This window comes from Pongo pygmaeus, chromosome 1 (assembly GCF_028885625.2).
Source record: "Pongo pygmaeus isolate AG05252 chromosome 1, NHGRI_mPonPyg2-v2.0_pri, whole genome shotgun sequence".
Classification (NCBI taxonomy): domain Eukaryota; kingdom Metazoa; phylum Chordata; class Mammalia; order Primates; family Hominidae; genus Pongo; species Pongo pygmaeus.
This window is the reverse complement of record NC_072373.2, coordinates 99,690,747-99,716,219: the sequence shown is the minus strand read 5'-3', so window position 1 is coordinate 99,716,219 and position 25,473 is coordinate 99,690,747. Positions and strand designations below refer to the sequence as shown.

Sequence of the window (25,473 nt, the reverse complement as noted above, 5' to 3'; positions counted from 1 at the left end):
AGCAGGATAAGGGATACAGAGTGTTAGGAGACAGGGCTCAATTTTAGGTGGAATGGTCGGGAAAAGCTTCGCTGAGTGGATGTTTGAGCAAAGATGCAAGTGAGGCAAAGACCTGGATAAAGGGCATGGCAAGAAATAGCAAAAAGGCTAATGTGCCAGGAGCTGAGTGAGAGAGGGGAGAGTAGTTGGAGAGGTAGTTGGAGAGGCAGGCTAAGGCCAGATAATGTCATGCTTTTCAGGTCATGGGTTTTATTCTGAGTGGGAAGGAAAGCCATTAGAGGGTTTGGGGTAGAAGGGTAACATAATCTACTTTATGCTTTAAAAAGATAATTCTGGTTACTGTGTAGAGGATTGATTCCAAGCAAACAAGAGGGAAGCAGCTACCAGTTATGAGATCATTGCAATAGACCAGGAGATGGATTGGATGGTGGCTTGAACTCTAATGGTAACAGTAGAGGTATTGAGAAGTGCAAGCATATCTTGTTTTATTGTGCTTTGCTTTATTGTGCATTGCAAATTTTGCATATTTTACAAATTGAAGGTTTGTGGCAACCCTGCATGAAGCAAGTCCATCAGCACAATGTCTCCAACAGCCTGTGCTCACTTTGTGTCCCTGTGTCACATTTTGGCATTTCTCATAATATTTCAACTGTTTTCATTATTAGCAAATCTGTTATGGTTGTCTGTGATCAGTGATTTTTTTTTTAAATTTTTGAGATAGGGTCTCACTCTGTCATCCAGGCTGGAGTGCAGTGGCACAATCGCAGCTCACTGCAGCCTCAGCCTCCAGGGCTCAGGCTCCTGCCTCAGCCTCCCAAGTAGCTGGGACCACAGATATGCACCACCATGCCCGGGTAATTAAAAAAAAAAAAAAACTATCTGTAGAGACAGAGTCTTGTTATGTTGCCCAGGCTGGGATCAGTGATCTTTAATATTACTATTGTAATTGTCTTGGGGTGCCATGAGCCACGTGCATATAAGATGGTAAACTTAATTGATAAGTGGTGTGTGTTCTGACTGCTCCACTAACTGACACTTCCCCCATCTCTCTCTCTCTCCTCAGGCCTCCCTTTTCCCTGAGACACAATGATATTAAACTTAGGCCAATTAATAACCTTACAATGGGCCAGGTGCGGTGGCTCACGCTTGTAATCCTAGCACTTTGGGAGGCTGAGGCAGGTGGATCACCTGAGGACAAGAGTTCGAGACCAGCCTGTCCAACGTGGCGAAACCCCGTCTGTACTAAAAATACAAAATTAGCAGAGTGTGGTGGTGCGTGCCTGTAATCCCAGCTACTCTGGAGGCTGAGGCAGGAGAATTGCTTAGAACCTGGGAGGCAGAGGTTTCAGTGAGCCGAGATTATGCCACTGTACTCCAGCCTGGGCAACAGAGGGAGACTGTCTCAAAAAACAAAACCAAAAACAAAAACAAAAAACAACCTTACAGTGGCTTCTAAGTGTTCAAGTGAAAGGAAGAGTTATACATCTCTCATTTTACATCAAAGCTAGAAATGATTATGCTTTGTGAAAGCCAAGGTAGGCTGAAAGCTAGACCTCTTGAACCAGTTAGCCATGTTGTGAATGCAAAGGGAAAGTTCTTGGAGGAAATTAAAATGCTACTCCAGTGAACACATGAATGATAAGAAAGCTAAACAACGGGCCAGGTACAGTGGCTCATGCCTGTAATTCCAGCACTTTGGGAAGCTGAGGCGGGTAGATGACTTGAGCTCAGGAGTTCAAGACCAGCCTGGGCAACAAGCTAAAAATACAGAAATTATGCGTGCCTGGTGGCACATGCCTGTAGTCCCAGCTACTTGGAGGGAGGCGGAGGTTGCAGTGAGCTGAGATTGTGCCACTGCACTCCAGCCTGGGTGACAAAGTGAGACCTGTCTGAACAACAACAACAACGGGAAAAAAAAAAAAAAAAAGAAAGAAAGAAAAAAAAGAAAAGTAAAGAAAGAAAAAAGTGAAACAGCCTTATTGCTGATATGATTTGAGTGGCCTAGATAAAAGAGCAAACCAGCCACAACATGACCTTAAGCCAAAACCTAATCCAGAGCAAGGCCCTAACTCTCTTCCACTGTAAGAAGGCTGATGAAACTAAAATTAAAGAAGTTAAATAACCTGCCGAAGTTCTTCTATGCCTCCCATGCAACCTATGCCACCTCGATTTTAGCATTTATCACATTGAGTTGCAATGGACTACACATGCACCTGCCTGTTTCCTTCACTCCATTAGACTATGAGTACCTTGAGGTATGGTAGAAGAGCTGCATTTTTCATTTCCAATCGCTAGTTCCTAGCTTGGCACGTGGTAGGTACTCAATACATGTTTGTTGAATCAGTGTCCAAATGAAGATGCAAAAATGAACAAGAGACTATCCTACCTTGAAGAAGTTTACATTTTAGTGAATGGAGCATGGTTTGCACAAATAGCTATAACACAAGGGATATCTGTAAAATACTATAATAGAATTCATAAAGCATTGCCAAAGCTTAGGAATTAGAGAAACAATTCTAAGTGAATGGGGTATGAAGGAGATAGTATTTGAGGCAGGATTTAAAAAATGAATAGGATTTGTAATGACTTTTTTTTTCATTTTAAAATTAATACCTTTCTTTTTTTCTTTTTTTCCTTCCTTTTTTGAAATGGAGTCTCGCTCTGTCACCCAGGCTGGAGTGTGGAGCACAGTGGTGTGATCTTGGCTCACTGCAAGCTCTGCCTCCCAGGTTCATGCCATTCTCCTGCCTCAGCCTCCCGAGTAGCTGGGACTACAGGCATGTGCCACCATGCCTGGCTAATTTTTTTTGTATTTTTAGTAGAGACAGGGTTTCACCGTGTTAGCCAGGATGGTCTTGATCTCCTGACCTAGTGATCCACCTGCCTTGGCCTCCCAAAGGGCTGGGATTACAGGCATGAGCCACTGTGCCCGGCCTCCTTCCTTTTTTTTTTGAGATAGGGTCTCATTCTGTCACTGAAGCTGGAGTTGAGTGACATGATCATGGCTCACTCACAGCGGCCTCAACCTCCTGGGCTCAAGTGATATTCCCACCTCAGTCTCCCAAGTAGCTGGGACCACAAGTGTGTGTCACCATGCCTGCTCCCAGTTCAGCCTCCCAAAGTGCTGGGATTACAAGCATGAGCCACTAAGCCTGGTTGGACATACTGTGTTTAACTTAAATTTTTTTTTGAGATAGGGTCCTGCTCTGTCACCTAGGCTAGAGGGCAGTGGTGTGATCATGGCTCACTGTAGCCTCAAACTCCTCAGCTCAAAAAATCCTCCTACCTCAGCCTCTGGAGTAGTTGATATTACAGGCACATGCCACCATGCCCAGCTAATTTTTTAAATTTGTTTGTAGAGACTGGTTCTCCCTATGTTGCTGGTCTTAAACTCCTGGCCTCGAGTGATCCTCCTGCCTTGGACTCCCAAAGCTCTAGAGTTATAAGCATGAGCTTACCACATTCAACTAATGTTTACTCTACATATAAATTTTGTATTTATGTGTATCTTTTTTCATTTAAATATATATTCCAAGTATTTTTTTAGGTTATTAATAATAGTCTGAATAATTCTAATGCATGGAGTTGATTATTTAATCAATACAATAGTTTGATTATTTAATCAATACAATAGTTTATTTAATCATATACCTATTGTTAGGCGTTTTTGGCTACTTACTAGTTTTTACTATTAAAGAATAGTGCTACAATTCACATAAATTGTATATGAAAGTTTTCCCATATTTAGGATTATTTTCTTCATATAGATTCCAAGAAATAAAAGTAATGGGACACTGGCTGGGCGCAGTGGCTTGCGCCTGTAATCCTAGCACTTTGGGAGGCCAAGGCAGGCAGATCACCCAAGATCAGGAGTTGGTAGACCAGCCTGGCCAACCTGGTGAAACCCCATCTCTACTAAAAATACAAAAATTAGCCAGGTGTTTTGGTGGGTGCCTGTAATCTCAGCTACTTGGGAGGCTGAGGCAGGAGAATCACTTGAACCTGGGAGACGGAGGTTGCAGTGAGCTGAGATTGTGCCACTGCACTCCAGCTTGGGAGACAGCGAAACTCTGTCTCAAAAAAAAAAAAAAAAGGGAAAAAGAATATGAACATTTAAAAAGTTCTTTATCATATTGTCAAATTGCTTTCAAGAAAGAGAATAGACAGGGTAGGGTGGCTCATGCCTGTAATCCCAGCACTTTGGGAGACCGAGGTGGGCAGATCACGAGGTCAAGAGATTGAGATCATCCTGGCCAACATGGTGAAACTCCATCCAACGTGGTGAAACCCCATCTCTACTAAAAATACAAAAATTAGCTGGGCATAGTGGCACATGCCTGTAGTCCCATCTACTCGGGAGGCTGAGGCAGAAGAATTGCTTGAACCTTAAAGGCGGAGGTTGCAGTGAGCTGAGATCATGCCACTGCACTCTAGCCTGGTGACAGAGCGAGACTCCGTCTCAAAAAAAAAAAAAAAAAAGAAAAAAGAATAAATACAGCTTACTTTTCCATCAAACTGTATAAGAATGCCCATTTCACCAAGACAGGTGGGATTTCTGTAGACAGCATTGGACTTCACAGGCATTTCAGAAAGATACAGCATATATAAAGAAACAGAGGTAGGGATGTATCTGTAAACTTAGGGAATGATGAATAAGTACACTGTGGCCAGAGTATGACTGTGGGTATATGAAAATATAGTGGAAGAAATGTCTAAGGTTATGTTAAAAGCTAGATAATGGAGTACCTGGAATGCCTGGCCGGGAGTTTGGACTTCATTTTTAGACAATGGTGAACTATTCAGAATTTTTGAGCAGGAGTTGACATGATCTATATTTTAAGAAGATACCTCTATAGCTGGGTAGAATGGAATCTGAATTACAGCAGCGCCATTGGGGATGGCAAAGAGAAAATACATATAAAATATGATTCACAGGCTAAATGGATAGGGCTGTGTGGGTTGAGGGGGAAAAAGGGGAAGGCCAAGATGATGCTTAGGCTTTAATAATCTGAAGATGGTAATATATTACCCAAAGTAAGGAATAGTTTTCCCTTGAGCTTGTTTGAAAATCCTTTTCAGGGATGAGGGATGAAAGGAAGAGAAGAACATTGTAAACTTATTGAGTATGAGAGTGTGTATATGTTGGTAGTAGAGTGATGTAGGTGGGGAGTTTGGATTTTTCAAGGAGAGCTGCCAAATTGGAAGCTGGACAAGGAAGTCTGTCACTTAGGAGGTCATTTTCAGAGATTATGAACTGGGGATCATCTGCATAATGGCAATAGTTGAAACTGAAGGAGCAGATGAGTTTGCTTTGATATAGATGAGTTTGCTTTGATATAGCAAACTCATGTAACAGACAGGTGGATAAAATAATGTAAGATATGAGGCTAAAGTTGATGTAGCAAAATGAATCAAGATAGTGAGAAATGTGCCATTGCATATGTTTTTTGGGTCATTGAGAGCAACTTTCCAACCTCTAACACACTTTCCTCCTCCAATACATGAACAATTCCATACATCTGAAAACTTGATGCAAATAGTGTCTTCTCTGTGGAGGTTTAGGCTGTTAGGCATTTCTTTTTCAATAGTCCCATAGCCATTTAGACATGTATCATTATACCACGATGTGTTTTTTGTATCGTTTAAAAATATATCTAGGCTGGGTGCGGTGGTGGCTCACGCCTGTAATCCCAGCACTTTGGGAGGCTGGGATATATATATATATATATATAGAGAGAGAGAGAGAGAGAGAGGAGAGAGAGAGAGAGAGAGAGAAAGAGAGAGAGAGAGAGAGATTTATATGTATGTATACATAATATATTATATATTATGTATGTATATTATGTATTATATATTATATATTATGTATTATATAGTATGTATAATATATATCATGTATGCATACATGATGTATATTATGTATGTATATATAATATATAATATATATTTTCTTCATGTTAGATTGTGCGTGCCTTTAGGACAGGATGGTTTCTTACTATTTTTTGTATCTCCAGGGCCTAGATAATGCCAGTCACATTGTAGATGCCTAGTAAGTGCTTGTTGAATGAATGAGTGAAGAGAAGCAGATTTGAATTTCAACACTAAAAGTTATAGATGATCTTCAAGAGCAACTTCAGTAGAGAAGGGAATTTAGAACACCTGCTGTAGGGAGTTCCTTAGAGAGTCAATAAGATATGAGGGAAATGGTTTCATTTTAAAAAGCTATCACTGGTCTACACCCAAGCTGATCAGTGCTGTGAATAGGTTATCAGTGAACCAAGATATTGATCCCCTCAGCTACTTTCCCCATGGGCCATACAAATATCATCATCTTCTATGTGTGCCACAATGGGAAAAGGGTAGGAAGGCACCTTTTGTTTGATTTGTAGACTGTGTACTTCAAGTAAAGATTTAAGGGGTGTTATGGGTTGCATTGTGTCCCCGCAAAATTCATGTTGGAATCCTAACCTCCAGTACCTCAGAATGTGAACTTATTTAGAGATAGGGTTGATGTAGACATAATTAATTAAATTAAGATGAGGTCATTAGGGTGAGTCCTAATCCAACACGGACGATGCTCATGAAAAGGGAAAATTGGCCAGGCGCAGTGGCTCACACCTGTAATCCCAGTGCTCTGGGAGACCAAAGCAGGAGGATCACTTGATCCCAGGAGTTTGAGACCAGCCTGGGAGACATAGAGAGATACTGTCTCTACAAACAGAAATTAAAATTGGTCTGGTGTGGTGGTGCATGCCTGTAGTGCCAGCTACTTTGGTGGCTGATGTGGGAGGATTGCTTGAGCCCAGGAGTTTGAGGCTGCGGTGAACATTGATCACCCCACTGCACTCGAGCCTGGGTGACAGAGTGAGACCCTGTCTCAAAAAGGGGAAGAAAGTAAAATTATGAATAGAGACAGAAATGCATACAGGGAGAATGTCATGTGAAAATGAAGGCAGAGGTCAGGGTGATGGTTCTAAAGGCTGAGGAAAGTCAAAGATCACCAGCAAACTTTCAGAAGCTAGGGGAGAGGCATCAAACATATTTTTTTTTAATTAAAAGAACATATTTAATTGACAGACTGTATAAACTCAAGGTATACAGTGTGATGACTTGATGTATGTGCACATTGTGCAATGATTGCCATAATCAAATGAAATAACGCATCCATCTCCACCTGTGCTGTACCTTTGATTCCCAGAACCTGTTCATCTTATACCTGAAAGTTTACACTCTTTGATCAGTATCTCCTCATTTACCCAGCCTCCAGTCCTTGGCAGCCATCATTCAACTGTCTGTTTCTGTAAGTTTGACTTTTTTAGATCCCACATATAAGTAAGATCATACAGTTGTTTTTTTTTCCTGTGTCCACGAATATTTTCTTCCTCACAGCGTGAGAAGGAAGTAACACCTTGATCTTAGACTTCCAGCTTCCAGAACTGGGAGACATAAATTTCTGTCATTTAAGCTGCTCAGTTCGTGGCACTTTGTCATGGTAGCCATAGCAAACTAACACAAAGAGAAACTCCAGGTGTGCCCCAAAGTCTCAACACTTCATATTTCCTCCATTTTTTCCCTCTAGAAGTTATGTTCCTTTTGTTTATGAGTGATATAGATGTCAGTTCAATGCATATATTGAGGGGCCTTTAGGTGCCACCCACTTAGTCTGTGCTGCGAATACGAAGACCAGACATAATCTCTCCCCAAAGGCACGTACAGAACATTGGAGTGACAGACAGGTAAATATACAATTTAAATATAATGCCTAAAATGCTGTGATCCAGTATGCATAGGACATTTTGGCAGCATAGAAAAAAGACATTTTGCTAAGCCCAAGGATTCAGGACAGACTTTCTGAATAGATTGTGCCTGAGCTGCTTCTGAAGAAAAGAAGAAGTAAACCAAAAGAGAAGACAGGATGTTCTAGGCAGAGGGAACACAAACCGAGATATGAAGGAAGGTATTACAGATAAAGTGGAATGTATGGGAACTACAACTGTGGATAGTGCAATATAACCAGAGTGAAAATAGGAGGTAACAAATGCCAGGAGGTGAGGCTGGCAAGGCAGGGAGCACAGCCTATAGGATTTGTCTTCTGTCAGGGAACATTAATTTTACACCGAATGAAACTCAGTAGAAGAGTTATAAGCCCAGACTTGTTCATATTTTAGACAAATAAGTTTGGCAGCAGTATGAAAGATGGATTTGAGGGTAAAGGGGAAGAAAATAGAAAGTAAAGGAGACCAGTTAGAAGGGTACAGCAATAGTCCACACTAGAGATGCCTGAACTAGAGCCGTAATAGAAGAAACAGAGAAGGAACAGAATCAAGGACATAGATGAGGTAAAATTGGTTTGACTAATTGGTTGCTTGGTTGGACTTGGGGAGGTCTCAGATGAATCCATCATATCTTATTGGGTGATTGTGTTGTGTGGCCCTTTACTGATATGGGAAATTCTGAAGGAGGAACAGTATGGGGGAGAGAGTACTGAATTATTTGGATGTATTGAGTTTGGAGAGACTAAGATATATGTAAGTGGGTGTGTCCAGATAAGTCTGAAGTTCTGGGAAGATGTCAGAACTAGAGCTAGAGATTCAAAAGCTATTGGCATATAAAGGTTATAGCTAGAGTCCTAAGAGTGGAATTATAGCACCCAAGAAAAAATAAAGTAAGAAGAGGAATGGGCAGAGGATAGAGCCCTGGGGAAAACTAACATTTTTGGGCTAAATAGAGGAGAGGAATAGGTTCATAAGAGAGGCTGAGAAGGAATAATCAGAGAAGTAGTACAGAAGATAAACCAGGAAAACAAAGCGATGAAGGCAGAATCGTAAGTGAAAAGATGGGGGCACTGAGTAATTTAGAATGTCACTTTGTAAGAAGCTATAAAGTTCATCATTGTCAATATCGTGATCATAATGATCATCATCAAAATCATGAGAGTATTTGCTGAAACTCCCTCAAATTCCTGGTTCCAATTAAATATAAAGTGTAAATATATTACCTGTTTTTCACAAGCCAGTATTCTTTCCCATTAAGATCACCATAGCCAACCACAAGTACACCATGATTCACATTCTGAGTACAGGATGGTTCATAGTAGACACCTGAGAATCAAATATGGGTGGGAAAAAAGAGTGAATACTATAGGATAATAAAGGGCATTTTAAAACGGTATTACTTTTTATTAGCCTGCTTTGGATACATAGCAAGGTTAATTTAAAAAGTTAAGGACATGTCCAGGCATGGTGGCTCATGCCTGTAATCCCAGAAGTTTGGGAGGCCAAGGCGGGCGGGTCACAAGGTCAAGAGATCAAGACCATCCTGGCCAACATGGTGACACCCTATCTCTATTAAAAATACAAAAATTAGCTGGGCGTCATGGCACGCGCCTGTAGTCCCAGCTACTCAGGAGGCTGAGGCAGGAGAATTGCTTGAACCCGGGAGGCAGAGGTTGCAGTGAGCTGAGATCGTGCCGCCTCACTCCAGCCTGGCAACAGAGCGAGACTCCATCTTAAAAAAAAAAAAAAAAAAGTTAAGGACATATACTCTCATGCATAAACTAGGGCTCATAATTATTTGCCACCAATGCTGTATTTGTCAGTGTTCTTGCCAAGCTTAGCATCACTCCAATCATAGTTCCCCCAGAAACCTTCTTTGATAAGCACACCACCTTTTTCTAAGTTTTTTCTTTTCTTTTTTGTTTTTTTCTAAGTATTTTTAAACTTGCATACAATCAGTTATTTTAATTCTCTGTGTATACAGGCATATCTTATTTTATTGTGCTTTGCTTTATTGTGCTTTGCAGATATTAGCTTTTTTTTTTTTTTTTTTTTTTTAAGGAACAGAGTTTTGCTCTGTTGCTTAGGATGTAATACAGGTGGTATGATCATAGCTAATTGTAACCTCAATCTCCTAGGCTCCAGTCATCCTCCTGCCTTGGCCTCCCAAAGCGCTGGAATTATAGGCATGAGCCACTGCACACAGCTAGATATTGCATTTTTTACAAATTGAAGGTTTGTGGCAACTCTACATTTAGCAAGTCTATTGGTACCATTTTCCCAAAAGCATGTGCTCACATTGTGTCCTCGTATCACATTTTGGTAATTCTCACAATATTTCAAACTTTCTCATCATTATTATATCTCTTATGGTCATCTGTGATCAATGATCTTTGATGTTACTTTATAATTTTGAGGGTGAGCTACAAATCACACCTATATAAGATAGCAGACTTAACCCACAAATGTTGTGTGTGTTCTGACTGATCCACGGACTGGCCACACCCTTGTCTCTCTCCTCAGGCCTCCCTGTTCCCTGAGACACAATGATATTGAAATTATGCCACATAATAACCCTATGATAGCTCCTAAGTGTTCAAATAAAAAGAAAAGTTGCATATCTCTCACTTTAAGTCAAAAGCTAGATGTGATTAAGCTTGGTGGGAAAGGCATGTTGAAAGCCAAGACAGGCCAGAACCTAGCCTAGGCCTCTTGTACCAAACAGTCAGCCATGCTGTGAATGTAAAGGACAAGTGCTTGAAGGAAATTAAAAATGCTGCTCTGCTGAACACACAAATGACAAGAAAGTGAAACAGCCTTATTGCTGATACAGAGAAAATGTGAGTGGTCTAGATAAAAGAGTAAGCCAGCCCAGCATGCCTTTAAGCCAAAACCTAATCCAGAACAACACCCTAACTCTCTTCTATTGTAAGAAGGCTGAGAGGCGAGGAAGCTGCAGAAGAAAAGTTTGAAGCCAGCAGATGTTGGTTCATGAGGTTTAAAATTGCCTCGCCTCTCCCCGCCCCGCCCCACCCCGCCTTGCCCTGCCCTGCCCCTCTTTCTTCTTTCTTTCTTTCTTCCTTGTTTTTTAGAGACAGGTTTTCACTCTGTTGCCCAGGTTGGAGTGCAGTGGTATGATCATAGCTCACTGTAACCTCAAATTCCTGGGTTCAAGGAATCCTCCCGCCTCACCCTCCCAAGTAGCTGGGACTACAAGTGAGTGTTACCATATCTGGCTAATTTTTATTTGTATTTTTTGTAGAGATAAGGGTCTTGCGATGTTGCTCAGGCTGGTGTCAAACTCCCAGGCTCAAGCAGTCCTCCCACCTCAGCCTCCGAAGCTGGAATTACAGGCATGAACCACCGTGCTCAGCCAAAATCCTTTCTTTCTTTCTTTAAATTCTATTTATTTATTTTTTTTTTACCACTTCTGTAGAGGAAGAAAGAAGGATGACGCGCATCTACACCAACAGACACTGGGCCTTTATTGGCCACAGCTTCTTTCAGGACATCTTCTCTGCCATAAGGAAGTTCAGTGTACTTTGAACATGTGGCAGCACGATATTTTGAGTCATATTGACATTTCTGATCCTGCAAAAAGAAGTATAAATCAGATAAAGAAGTATACTTCAACTCCTTTATAAATCACCAGCATCCTAAGCCTGGATTTTAAACGTCTTCCTTCCTTTCTTTAACTTTTTCATGTGTCTAAGGCTCCTTCCTTTGCAAATCTTCCAAATCCTAACAGTCCCGGGTTTCAGCAATAATGGAGGAAATACAGAACTATTCTGTTCTTTCAAATTGTGAACATCCTCATACATGCAAAACTTGCCAGGACAATGGCCCCTCAGACTTTGAGGTGGACTGTAGGGAAATATTACATAGAGATAATAAGCTGTAGATGAGAGCTTTAAAATCTTTTTGATGCCTGCAAGATGATCTGCAGCTAAAATGATGGTATATAAAGACCATATAATATGGGAAACACAAGTGTATTTCAAGTGGGAAAAGGAAAGTTACAAATTCATGTTTGTTGTATATACAACTATGTTTTGTATTTATTTATATTATTTATTTTTTTGAGACAGGCTGTCACTCCATTGTCCAGGCTGGAGTGCAGTGGCATAATCATGGCTTACTGCAGCCTCCAACTCCTGGGCCAAGTGATTCTCCCACCTCAGCTTCCTGAGTAGCTGGAATTGCTACTCAGGTGTCCACCACCATGCCTGGCTAATTTTTTTGATTTTTAGTAGAGGTGAGGTCTCACTATGTTGCACAGGCTGGTCTCAAACTCTTGAGCTCAAGCAATCCTCCCACCTCGACCTCCCGAAGTGCTGACATTACAGGCGTGAGCCACCACACTTGGCCAACTATGCTTTTTAAGTGCTTAACAAGAAAATAACTTGAAAGAAATAAACCAAAACAATAGTGGTTAAGGTAGAAGGTTTTTGAGTGATATTTTTATATTTTTAAAATCTTCTGTAACATGGACACAATCCTTAGGTTATCGTTATATCAAAATGTATAATGAATTTGCAAGGAAGAGGAGAGCATTATTTAGCTTCTCAGTGGGTGGAAGAATGATGTAGTTAATGAACTGAGAATAAGGCTGAGCATAGGAGGCTGCAGAAGAAAAAGTTTAAATACAGAGAAATAATTTTAAGGATAGTTTGCTTAAAATCTGTTTCATTTTGGGACGGAGTCTTGCTCCGTTGCCGAGGCTGGAGTACAGTGGCATGATCTTGGCTCACTGCACCTCCGCCTCCTGAGTTCAAGCGATTCTCCTGCCTCAGCCTCCCGAGTAGCTGGGACCACAGGCATGCACCACCATGCCCAGCTAATTTTTGTATTTTTGATAGAGACAGGGTTTCACCACGTTGGCCAGGCTGGTCTCAAACTCCTGACCTCAGGTGATCCACCCACCTCAGCCTTCCAAAGTGCTGAGATTACAGGTGTGAGCCACTACGCCCAGTCATTAAAATCTGTTTTTAAGCATGAATGCTACTTGCTTATTTGTACTACTGATATATTAAGAAGAGTACTTCATCAGAAACAGAACTCTTGAGAATTTAAGAATTCCTCTTCAGGGTTCTCTCACACACAATACTGCTTCTCAAGCAATTGGCATGGTGGCAAGCCCAGTGCAGTCAGTCAGAGATCATGAGATCATGGGGCAGCACAAAAAGTTTGCTTAAGACGCACCATGGCTTTGTAGGGATAGGAAGCGTCTGAGTCGATGCCCTTGTTATCAATGATGTACTGGAAAGCCGTTGTCATGAAGCCACCATTGCAGCCTTTGTTTCCATATTTTTCAGTTGAGCAATCCACCAGATTCTGGGCACTGAGAGACACCAGCTTTCCTGTTTTCAGCTTCAGCTGTGCTTCCAGGGCCCCCACAGCACTGAAAGCCCAGCAAGCACCACAAGAACCCTAAAACAGATACAAGGTCACAAACGCAAATCACAGAAAATCATTCGGAATGACTTCCATAACCCAAACTGGACAACGCTCAGCTACATCAATTCTGTCCCTAGTTCCCAGAAAGAGCTCCCCCACTACAGTTTCCTTCTGTCTTTAACAATGGGAATGAAGACTAAATTTAACTCGATTGTTATCTAGGCAAGGTCCAACCTTGATAGAGATTTGCAATCAGCCAAGCTCAGAACATAATGGCCATATTCAAATATACTTAGAAACAATACTCACTGAGCATGTACCAAATTGCACCTATTTTCTCCCGTAAGTAAGGGAGATAGTTGCCTACAGTAATGAGATTTTGAGAGAGCTAGGATGATTTCCTTGACCTAAAGTACCCTTTCTCCTGTCAAATGATGCCTGAAACATAAGAAGTTTAATCCTAGGTTGGCATTTTTCAAACCTTTGTTAACTTCAGAATTTTTTTGATCAAAAAATATTTTACAAGGAGGCATAAACAAACAAAGGCAAAGCTGCTTTAGTTTTAAAAGGGGCAGAGTGTCCAGAGCCCCATCATAATTATTCTCTTTCTCTTTCCTTCCCTCCTCCCACCTTGCTCTCCACCCAAAGGAAGCAAACTGACATTGCTTTTGATTGAAGCAAAATTCTTCATTAAAATGCAAGCACCCAGAGAAAGGAGCTCATTAACTTACTCAGAGTTAACATCTAAATATGTGGTTTATTGGGTCTTCTAAAAGCTGTTATTTTAGAGAACCTCGGGTAAGAAATCCAAAACTAATTGAAAGAAAAATATGTAGGCGGAAAAGAATAAGAGATTAGCAGTACCACTTACTTCTTTTTTTTGTTTGTTTTGAGACAGGGTTTCCCTCTGTCACTCAGACTGAAGTGCAGTGGTGTGATCATGGCTCACTGTAGCCTCAACCTCCCAGGCTCAAGCGATCCTCCCATCTCAGCCCCTCAAGTAGCTGGGACTACAGGAGTGCACCATGCCTGGCTAATTTTTATTTTTATTTTTTGTAGAGACAGGGCCTCACTATATTGCCTAGGTTGGTTTCTAACTCCTGGGCTCAAGCGATCCTTCTGCCTCTGCCTCCCAAAGTGCTGGAATCACAGATGTGAGGCACTGTGACTGGCCACCGTTTACTTCCTAATAAATTTTTACTTTCTTCGTTGATCACAAGCTGGGGTAGCTGCTCAGAATGCTTTGATTCCTCTCACTTACCCTGACCTCTATGGTGATACATGTGTTTTACCTCTAACTAATTTAGGATTTTTGCAATTTTTTAAAACAAGCAAACTAAAGGAAAATACAACAGCATAGGAACAATAATTTTACAAGGCACATATTTCATATTCTAACGATGCAAGACTAGCCATGAATTAACTTGAGTGGCTCAATTTATAGACCACTCTAGCTCTAGTTCTTTCTTCTCCTTCAACTTTGAAATTCACAAGTGAAATGGAGAAACTTCCTGATCACCAGGGCTCTCTCACGCAACACTGCTTCTCAAGCAATTGGCTTATTGGAGAGTCCAGTGCAGTCAATGCGTAGTGTGAGCAATAAAAGTCTGTGTTAAACACCTATTTGCTTAGTTCAGTGTTTGTCTAAGTAGGTGGCTCTATGATCACTTAGAAAAGCACTGTGGGGGCTGAACACGAGGGCTCATGCCTATAATCCCAGCACTTTGGGAGGTGGAGGTGGGAGGATCACTTGAGCTCAGGAGCTTGAGACCAGCTTGGGCAACATGGCAAAACCCATCTCTGCTAAAAATACAAAGAAAAAAAGAAGTGGTGGTGTGTGCCTGTAGTCACTATGGAGGCTGAGATGGGAGGATCACTTGAGCCCAAGAGGCAGAGATTGCAGTGAGCCCAGATTGTACCACTGCAGTCCAGCCTGGGCAACAGAGGGAGACCCTGTCTCAAACAAAACAAAACAAAACAAAAACCACTGTGGAGAATCCAGTTGTCCCTCAGAATCCACAAGAGATTGGTTCCAGGACCTCTGAGCATACCAAAGTCAAGAATTTTCAAGTTCCTTATATAAATGACTATTTGCATATAACCTACACATCCTCCTATACGCTTTTTTTTTTTTTTTTTAAGACAGGGCCTCACTCTATCGCCCAGGCTGGAGTGCTGTGGCAAGATCTCAGCTCACTGCAACCTCTGCCTCCCAGGTTCAAGTGATTCTCCTGCCTCACCCTCCCGAGTAGCTGGGATTACAGGCGCCCACCACCACGCCAGGCTAATTTTTGTATTTTCAGTAGAGACGGGACTTCACCATGTTGGCCAAGCTGGTCTCGAACTCCTGACCTCAAGTGATCTGCCTCCCTTGACCTGGAAAAGTGCCGGGATTACAGGCATGAGCCACTACGCCCAGCCCTCCCTTATACTTTACTTACTTTTTTTTTTTTTTTTTGAGATGGAGTCTCGCTCTGTAGCTCAGGCTGGAGTGCAGTGGTGTGATCTCAGCTCACTGCAACCTCTGCCTCCCAGGTTCAAGTGATTCTCCTGCCTCACTCTCTTGAGTAACTGGGATTACAGGCGTGTGCCACCAGGCCCAGTTAATTTTTGTATTTTTAGTAGAGACGAGGTTTCATCATGTTGGCCAGGCTGGTCTGGAACTCCTGGCCTCAGGTGATTCGCCCGCCTCAGCCTCCCAAAGTAATGGTATTATAGGCATGAGCGCCTGGCCTATTTTTTATTTTCATTTTTTTCTGGGTATTTTTGATCCATGGTTGGTGGATCTGCAGATGTGAAACCTGTGGATATGGAGGGCCAACTGTATAAATAAAATATAATATGTGATCCCTTGCTGGGAAAACTGGCTAGCCATATGTAGAAAGCTGAAACTGGATCCCTTCCTTACACCTTATACAAAAATTAATTCAAGATGGATTAAAGACTTAAACGTTAGACCTAAAACCATAAAAACCCTAGAAGAAAACCTAGGCATTACCATTCAGGACATAGGCATGGGCAAGGACTTCATGTCTAAAACACCAAAAGCAATGGCCACAAAAGCCAAAATTGACAAATGGGATCTAATTAAACTAAAGAGCTTCTGCACAGCAAAAGAAACTACCATCAGAGTGAACAGGCAACCTACAAAATGGGAGAAAATTTTTGCAACCTACTCATCTGACAAAGGGCTAATATCCAGAATCTACAATGAACTCAAACAAATTTACAAGAGAAAAACAAACAACCCCATCAAAAAGTGGGCGAAGGACATGAACAGACACTTCTCAAAAGAAGACATTTATGCAGCCAAAAAACACATGAAAAAATGCTCACCATCACTGGCCATCAGAGAAATGCAAATCAAAACCACAATGAGATACCATCTCACACCAGTTAGAATGGCAATCATTAAGAAGTCAGGAAACAACAGGTGCTGGAGAGGATGTGGAGAAATAGGAACACTTTTACACTGTTGGTGGGACCATAAACTAGTTCAACCATTGTGGAAGTCAGTGTGGCGATTCCTCAGGGATCTAGAACTAGAAATACCATTTGACCCATCCATCTCATTACTGGCTATATACCCAAAGGACTATAAATCATGCTGCTATAAAGACACATGCACACGTATGTTTATTGTGGCACTATTCACAATAGCAAAGACTTGGAACCAACCCAAATGTCCAACAATGATAGACTGGATTAAGAAAATGTGGCACATATACACCATGGAATACTATGCAGCCATAAAAAATGATGAGTTCATGTCCTTTGTAGGGACATGGATGAAATTGGAAATCATCATTCTCAGTAAACTATCGCAAGGACAAAAAACCAAACACCGCATGTTCTCACTCATAGGTGAGAGTTGAACAATGAGAACACATGGACACAGGAAGGGGGACATCACACACTGGGGACTGTTGTGGGGTGGGGGGGGGGGAGGGATAGCATTAGGAGATATACCTAATGCTAAATGACAAGTTAATGGGTGCAGCACACCAGCATGGCACATGTATACATATGTAACTAACCTGCACACTGTGCACATGTACCCTAAAACTTAAAGTATAATAATAATAAAATTAAATTAAAAAAAAAATATGTGATCCTTGCCCTTAAGGAACTTACAATTTAGTTGGGAAGACAAGAATAACAAAAATAATTAGAAAGTAACACATGGGACTGTAAGATTCATTGTCAAATTCTGTAGCTAGACTAAGCATTTAAAGAGCTCTACCTAGGGTTCAGAGGCTTGGGATGGCAATACTCACTTGATATTTCACTTCAGTAACACACCCTTTCTCTCTCCAGTCCACAGAATCAGGCAATATCCGATTAGGGTTTGACTTATATGTGATATTTCTCTGCCACTGGCTGGGAACTCTCAGGGAACTCATCAAAGACATCACTTCTTCACTGGTCTACAAAGCAAATATACAGTCAGGCATCGTTTAATGACTGGAATATGTTCTGAGAAATGCATTGTTAGGTGATTTTGTCATTGTGAAAACACCATAGTATGTACTTACACAAACCTAGAGCGTATTGGCGCCTACATACCTAGGCTGTATGGTAGGGCCCATTGCTCCTAAACTACAAACCTGCACAGCATGGTACTGTACTGAAGGTTGTAGGCAATTGTAGAACAATATGAAGTACTTGTGTATCTAAATATATCTAAACATAGAAAAGGTACAGTGAAAATACAGTATAAAAAGTAAAAATGGGGGCTGGGCATGGTAGCTCACGCCTGCAATCCCAGCACTTTGGGAGGCTGAGCCAGACAAATCACCTGAGGTCAGGAGTTCGAGACCAGCCTGGCCAACGTGGTGAAACCCCATCTCTACTAAAAATACAAAAATTAGCTGGGCATAGTGGTGTATGCCTGTAATCCCAGCTATTTGGGAGGCTGAGGCAGGAGAATCACTTGAGCCTGGGAGGCGGCGATTGCAGTGAGCTGAGATCACGCCACTGCACTCCAGCCTGGGCGACAGAGTGAGACTCTATCTCAAAAAAAAAAAAAAAAAAAAGTAAAAATGGTACTTCTATATAGGTCATTTACTATGAAGAGTCTGGAGTTTCTCTGGGTGAGGTAGTGAGTGAGTGGAGAGTGAATGTGAAGGCCCAGGACATTACTGTAGACTTTATAAACACGGTGTACTTAGGCTACACTAAATTTGTTAAAACATTTTTCTTTCTTCAATAATAAATTAACCTTAGTTTAATGCAACTTTTTTACTTAATAAACTTTTAATTTTTTAAATGTTTTGTCTTTTATAGTAACCCCTTAAAATACAAACACATTGTATAGCTGTACGAAAATATTTTCTTATCACCTTCTTCTATAAGCTTTTTCTGTTTTTAATTTTTTAAAAGTTTTTACACTTTTTTGTTAAAAACTAAAATACAAACACACACACACACATTAGCCTAGGCCTATACAAGGTCAGGATCATCAGTATCACTGCATTCCGTCTCCACCTCTTGTCCCACTGGAAGGTCTTCAGGGACAGCAACACGTATGGAGCTGTCATCTCCTCTGATAACAATGTTTTCTACTGGATACCTCCTGAAGGACCTGCCTGAGGCTGTTTTACAGTTAACTTTTTAAAAGTATAAGTAGGAGTACACTCTAAAATAACAATTAAAAGTATAGTATAGTAAATACATAAACGAGTAACATAGTCATTTATTATTATTAAGCATTTTGTACTGTGCAAAATTTTGTGTGCTATACTTTTATACCACTAGCAGAGCAGTAGGTTTGTTTATAGCAGCATCACCACAGACAAGTGAGTACTGTGTTGTGCTACATTGTTATGGTGGCTACAACATCACTAGCTATGCAAGAGGAACTTTTCAGCTCCATCATAATCTTAAAGGACCACCATGGTATATGTGGTCCATCAGTGGCTAAAATGCATATGACACATGACTATGTATCTCTTTCACTTATATCCTTCTTTCTTTTCTTTCTTTTTTTTTTTTTTTTGAGACGGAGTTTCACTCTTGTTGCCCAGGCTGGAGTGCAATGGCGTGACCTGGGCTCACTGCAATCTCTGCCTCCCAGGTTCAAGCGATTCTCCTGCCTCAGCCTCCCAAGTAGCTGAGATTACAGGCGTGTTCCACCACACCCAGCTAATTTTGTATTTTTAGTAGAGACGGGATTTCTCTATGTTGGTCAGGCTAGTCTCAAACTCCCAACCTTAGGTGATCAGCCCACCTCGGCCTCCCAAAGTGCTGGGATTACAGGCGTGAGCCACTGTGCCCAGCCTATCCTACTTTCTAATATTCTAATAACTGTAACTGTGAATATATTTAAAAACTGCCATGGAATAAAAAAACTGAGAAAAACCAGTAATAGTTGTGACCAACACAGGTTCCGTTAGGATCTGGTGGGGTGAATTACCTGGGTTTGTTTAGTTTCATTCTTGGCACTAGCATCCCAGTTAGACACCCTCATGGGGAAGGAGAAAAAGAGAATGGTAAAAACTAGAAGTTACAGGGAGGCAGATTTTTGTTGCAAAGTAAGGCAGAATTTTATAAAAGGGCTGTCTAAAAAGTGAACTAAACTGGTTTCCCATGTGAGAAAGAATGACAAAGGAGATTCCTGCATTTAAGAAGGAATTTAGTCTACCTAGGGCGTTCCCTTCTTCACTTTGGCAACAGTGGTAAAGTTTTGTAGGACAGAACAGAATCTGAAAACCAACAGAGGATTATTTGTGATATTAAATACTCACATGCTCCCATTAAGAAAGCAGATGGATCATACTAAATTGTCAATCTAGACTTAAATAAGTATAGCAACTTTCTATAAAAGCCTGTCAATAGTCTTTAGGTAATACTTTCTAGAATTTATTTTAAAAAAAATGGTAGTCTGTGAGTTTAAAATTTCCTCTAAAGAAGTGATTTGTTAAAGAAAGAAAGCAGTCAAAATAGAACTAAGTAAGAAATTTCTGTACAAGTTCTTATGTCCTTAAATTCTACTGTTTTCCAACTTTGTACTATACATTCCTTTGTTATTGTTGTTTACCTTCAAATTGCTTTTGGGGAGACAGAAAGGAAATGATATTTACCCAGACATGAAAGTGGGATTCCTTGTAATGTACCTACCATATCTCCCAGGTGGTTCATGCCCAGATCATATGAGTGCATTCCCATTGAATGCTCCAGGTTGTGAAGCATCACAAACTTTAGATTCTTTTCCCAGATGAGACGTCGTACTGCTTCTTCATTCTGAAACATAATGAAGACGAACATAGTCATACTGCATCCTGGACAAATAAGTGTTTGATGATGAAAATGGCATTTTTTTTTTTTTTTGAGATGGAGTCTCACTCTGTCACCCAAGCTGGAGTCAGTGGCACGATCTCAGCTCACTTCAACCTCCGATTCTCAGGTTCAAGTGATTCTCCTGCCTCAGCCTTCCGAGTATCTGGGATTACAGGCCTGTGCCACCACGCCCAGCTAATTTTTGTATTTTTAGTAGAGATGGGGTTTCGTCATGTTGGCCAGGCTGGTCTCAAACTCTTGACCTCAGGGGATTCGCCTGCCTCGGCCTCCCAAAGTACTGGGATTACAGGTGTGAGCCACTGCACCCGCCCAAAAATAGCACTTTTGAAGCATTCTACCAAATGTAGATCTGCCTGAGAGCATGCAAATACATAAATATATCCAGTATAACTGTTAACTTCACATATTAATCTTAATTCTTGCTCTTAACTGCTTTGATGGTTTAATATTATTTTATGATAAACATGAATTTCCTTCTCTTTTTAAAATTTATTATTATTATTATTATTTTGACAGAGTCTTGCTCTGTCACTCAGGCTGGATGGAGTGCAGTGAAGTGGCCTGATTACTGCTCACCGTAGCCTTGACCTCCTGGGACCCCGCAATCTTCACACCTCAGCCTCCTGCATAGCTGGGATCACTGGTGTGTGCCACTGCAGCCAGTTTTTTTGTTTGTTTGTTTTGGTAGAGACTGGGTCTCCCTATGTTGTAGGCTCATATTGAATTCCTGGGCTCAAGCAATCCTCCCCTATCAGCCTCCCAAAGTCCTGCAATTATAGGTGTGAGCCACTGCGCCCAGCAATTTTTTTTTTTTTTTTTTTTTTTTTTAAGACAGGGTCTTGCTCTGTTGCCCACCAGGCTGGAGTGCAGTGGTATGATCACAGCTCACTACAGCCTCAAACTCTTGGGCTCAAACTATCCTCCCATCTCAGCTGCCCAAGTAGCTAGGATTGCAAGCCTGCACCACCACAACCAGCTTATTTTTAATTTTTTTTTTTTTTTTTTTTTTTGTAGAGACAGGGTCTCCCTATGTTGCCCAGGCTGGTCTCAAATTCCTGGCCTTAAAGGATCCTTCCCCCTTGGCCTCCCAAAGTGCTGGGATTACAGGCATGAACCATACACCCAGCTATGATTTGCTCTTTCTTTTTGATGTTTTACAACTTCGTTACATGTATCTGGGTGTCGGTTTCTTTATTTACCTTCAGCTGTGTGCTTTTGATTGGAGGACTCAGGACCTTTTCTCATATCTGGAAAATTCTCAATCAGTGTCTCCACATATATTGCTTCTCCACCATTCCACTTAATTCTCTTCTTCAGAAACTCCTATCCGAAGTATTTTGGAGCCTCAAACTCTCTTTCATCTCTCTTACTTGCATTTTCATATATTTTTCTTTTTATTTCTAGGTGCTGCATTCTGGGTGAATCCCTCAGTACTATCTTTCAGATTACTGATTCTATCCAGCTCTTCCCAGTCTGGAAATCCTTTTGATTTTTATTGCAATGACAATATTTTTTATTTTCAAGATTTCTGATTTATTTCTTGGCCATTAGTGTGCATATTATTCCTTTATATATAGTCTTTTGAAAATTCATTTTTGGTTCTATTATTTTAATTTTATTCAGAGTGAATTTACATGCTGACCTACGATTTTCTTGTCCTTCAGGAGATTCATTTACGTAGAATACAATGATGTAGAAGGCAAGGTGGATAGTGCCTCCTAGAGTAGCTGAAGCCAGAGTTTCCAATAAGCTAGAACCCCAGGGAGCAGTCAGCAACAACTCCGTTCTGCCTCATTTCATTGAGCGAGTGAGCCCAGGCCCAGAGGCACTGGGTAGCAAGTCTGGATGCAGGTTTCTTTCCCTTGGAGCAAGGTTTTACTGTTACCCCAGTAATGGACATAATGGGCATGCGTGATGGGCTTACTTCCAAACCACAAGATGAGAAGCAATGGTATAAAGGCAAACAAATCTAACTAAGTGCAAGAAAGGAAAAAAAAAAAGTGCACTTTGAGATCAATTATAAAGGTAGGATATGAATCAAAAGTCAGGTTCATTCCTCCTGAGGGACTGGAATTATTAAACAGAGGGATAGCATTCATTTAACCAGATAGTGGTGCTAATTGCACATCTAACTCCAGTCAATCTTGAAATGAGGAACCTGTTAATAAAGGGTGTGGGTGAGGGTGAAATTCATCACCACCAAGGAAACCATATGATCATTTAAATAGATGCAGGAAAAGCATTTGACAGAATTCAACATCCTTTCATAACAAACATTCTCAACAAATTACATATAGAAGGAATGTTCCTCAGCACAAATAAGCCATATATGGCAAGACTACAGCTAACACCATACTCAATTGGGTGAAAATTTAAAGGCCATTCTGCTAAGATCAGAAAAAGACAAGGGTACCCACTCTCACCATTTCTAGTCAATATAGTGCTGAAAATCCTAGCCAGAGCAATTAGGCAAGAAAAATAAATACAAGACCTCCAAATAAGAGAAGGAAGAAGTGGAATTGCGTTTGTTTGTTGATGACATGATCATATAGAAAGTCTTGGCCAGGTGTGGTGGCTCATGCCTATACTTTGGGAGGTTGAGGTGGGAGGATTGTGTGAATCTAGGAGTTCAACACCAGCCTGGACAACATGGCAAGACCCCTTCTCTACAAAAAACAAAAATAGAAATTAGCCAGGTGTGGTGGCATGTGCCTACAGTCCCAGTTACTTGGAAGGCTGAGGCAAGAGAATCACTTGAGCTGGAGTTTGAGGCTGCAGTAAGCTATGATCACACCACTTCACTCCAACCTGGGTGACAGAGCAAGATCTCATCTCAAAAAAAAAAAAGAAGGTTGGGCAAGGCGGCTTATGCCTGTAATCCCAGCACTTTGGGAGGCCAAGATGGGTGGATCACAAGGTCAGAAGTTCGAGACCAGCCTGACCAACATGGTGAAACCCCGTCTCTACTAAAAATACAAAAATCAGCTGGGTGTGGTGGCTTGTGCCGGTAATCCCAGCTACTCAGGAGGCTGAGGCAGGACAATTGCTTGAACCTGGGAGGCAGAGGTTGCAGTGAGCCGAGATTGCGCCACTGCACTCCAGCCTGGGTGACAGAGCAAGAATCTGCCTCAAAAAAAAAAAAAAAAGAGAGAGAGAAGAAAGACTCCATCAAAAAACTATTAGAACTGATATATGAATTCAATAAAGTTGTAAGACACAAAGTCAACATAACAAAAGTCAGTAGTATTTTTATACACTAACAACTATTTGAAAAAGAAAGTAGGAAAACAATTCTATTTACAACAGCATTTAAAACATACTTAGGAGTTAACTTAACCAAGGAGTTGAAAAGTTATATGCTGAAAACTATAAAACATTGATAAAAGAAACTGAAGACAAAATAGGCCAGGCGTGGTGGCTCACACCTGTAATCCCAGCACTTCGGGAGGCCGAGGCAGGTGGATCACCTGAGGTCAGGAGTTTGAGACCAGCCTGACCAACATGGAAAAACCCTGACTCTACTAAAAATACAAAATTAGCCGGGTGTGGTGGCACATGCCTGTAATCCCAGCTACTCAGGAGGCTGAGGCAGGAGAATTGCTTGAACCCCGGAAGAAGAGGTTGCGGTGAGCCGAGGTCACGCCACTGCACCCCAGCCTGGTCAACAAGAGCAAAATTCCATCTCAAAAAAAAAAGAAAAAAGAAAGAAAAAAATTTAAGATAAAATAAATAAATGGGAAGATATTCCATGCTTATGGATTGGAAGAATTAATATTGCTAAAATGTTCATACTATCCAAAGCAAACTAGAAATTCAGTGCAATTTCTACCAAAATTCTAATGTTATTCTTCACAGAAATAGAAAAAACAATCCTCAAATTCATGTGGAACTACAAAAGTCCTTAAATAGTCAAAGTAATCTTTAGCAAGAGGAACAAAGCTGGAGGCATTACAAAATGCCTGGTTTCAAAATGTATTACAAAACTATAGTAATTTAAACAGCATAGTACTGGCATAGAAACAGACATGTTTACCAATGGAATAGGATATAGAGCCCAGAAATAACCTGCAACTTTATGGTCAATCGATTTTCAGCAAAGGTGCCAAGAACACACAATGGGGAAAGGATAGTCTGTTTAATAAATAGTATTGGGAAAACTGGCTATCCAAATGCAGAAAAATGAAATTGAACCCTTATGTCACCCCATATACAATAATCAACTCAAAATGAATTAAAGCATAAACATAAGGCCTGAAACTATACAACTACTAGAAGAAAATATAGGGGAAAACTCCACAACATTGGTCCGGGCAATGGTTTTTTGAATATGACCCCTAAAGAACAGGCAACAATAGCAAAAATAGACAAACGGGACTCCATCAAACTAAAAAGCTTTTGTACAATAAAGGAAACAATTAACAGAGTGAAAGGATAACTCATAGATTGGGAGAAAATATTTGCAAATCATACATTTGATAAGGGGCTAATATCCCAAATATAGAAGGAACTCAAAGTAACTATCAAGAAAACAACCCTGTTTAAAAATGGGCAGAAGACCTGAATAGACATTTCTCAAAGCAAGACACATACAAATGGCCAACAGATATATGAAAAAAATGCTTAACATCACCAGTCATCAGGGAAATGTAAAGTAAAACCACAATGAGATATCACCTCACATCTGTTAGAATGGCTATTATCAAAACGATGAAAGATAAGTGTTGGTGAGGATGTGGAGAAAAGGGAACCTTCATACACTGTTAGTGGAAATGTAAATTAGTACAGCCATTTGGGAAAACAGTATGGAAGTTCCTTAAAAAACTAAAAATATAATTACCATATCATCCAGCAATCTCACTTCTGGGTATATGTCCCAAGAAAGCGCAATCAGTATGTCAACGAGGTAGCTGCACTTCCATGTTCATTGCAGCATTATTCACAATAGCCAAGATACGGAATCAACCTTATAAAGTGTCCATTAAAAGATGAATGGATAAAAAAG

The 25,473-nt window shown here is 40.8% G+C and overlaps 1 protein-coding gene across 1 annotated transcript in view; it reads right to left on the bottom strand.

Moving 5' to 3' along the window:
* Positions 1-25,473, bottom strand: part of CTSS (cathepsin S) — a 33,964-nt gene that overhangs the window by 5,561 nt on the left and 2,930 nt on the right. Inside the window, exons 3-7 of the mRNA XM_054474534.2 lie at positions 20,292-20,414; positions 17,450-17,599; positions 12,978-13,205; positions 11,201-11,366; positions 8,999-9,101 (exon numbers count right to left, since the gene is read on the bottom strand). Coding sequence (XP_054330509.1) covers positions 8,999-9,101; positions 11,201-11,366; positions 12,978-13,205; positions 17,450-17,599; positions 20,292-20,414 — 770 coding nt within the window. The remainder of the gene's footprint in view (positions 1-8,998; positions 9,102-11,200; positions 11,367-12,977; positions 13,206-17,449; positions 17,600-20,291; positions 20,415-25,473) is intronic.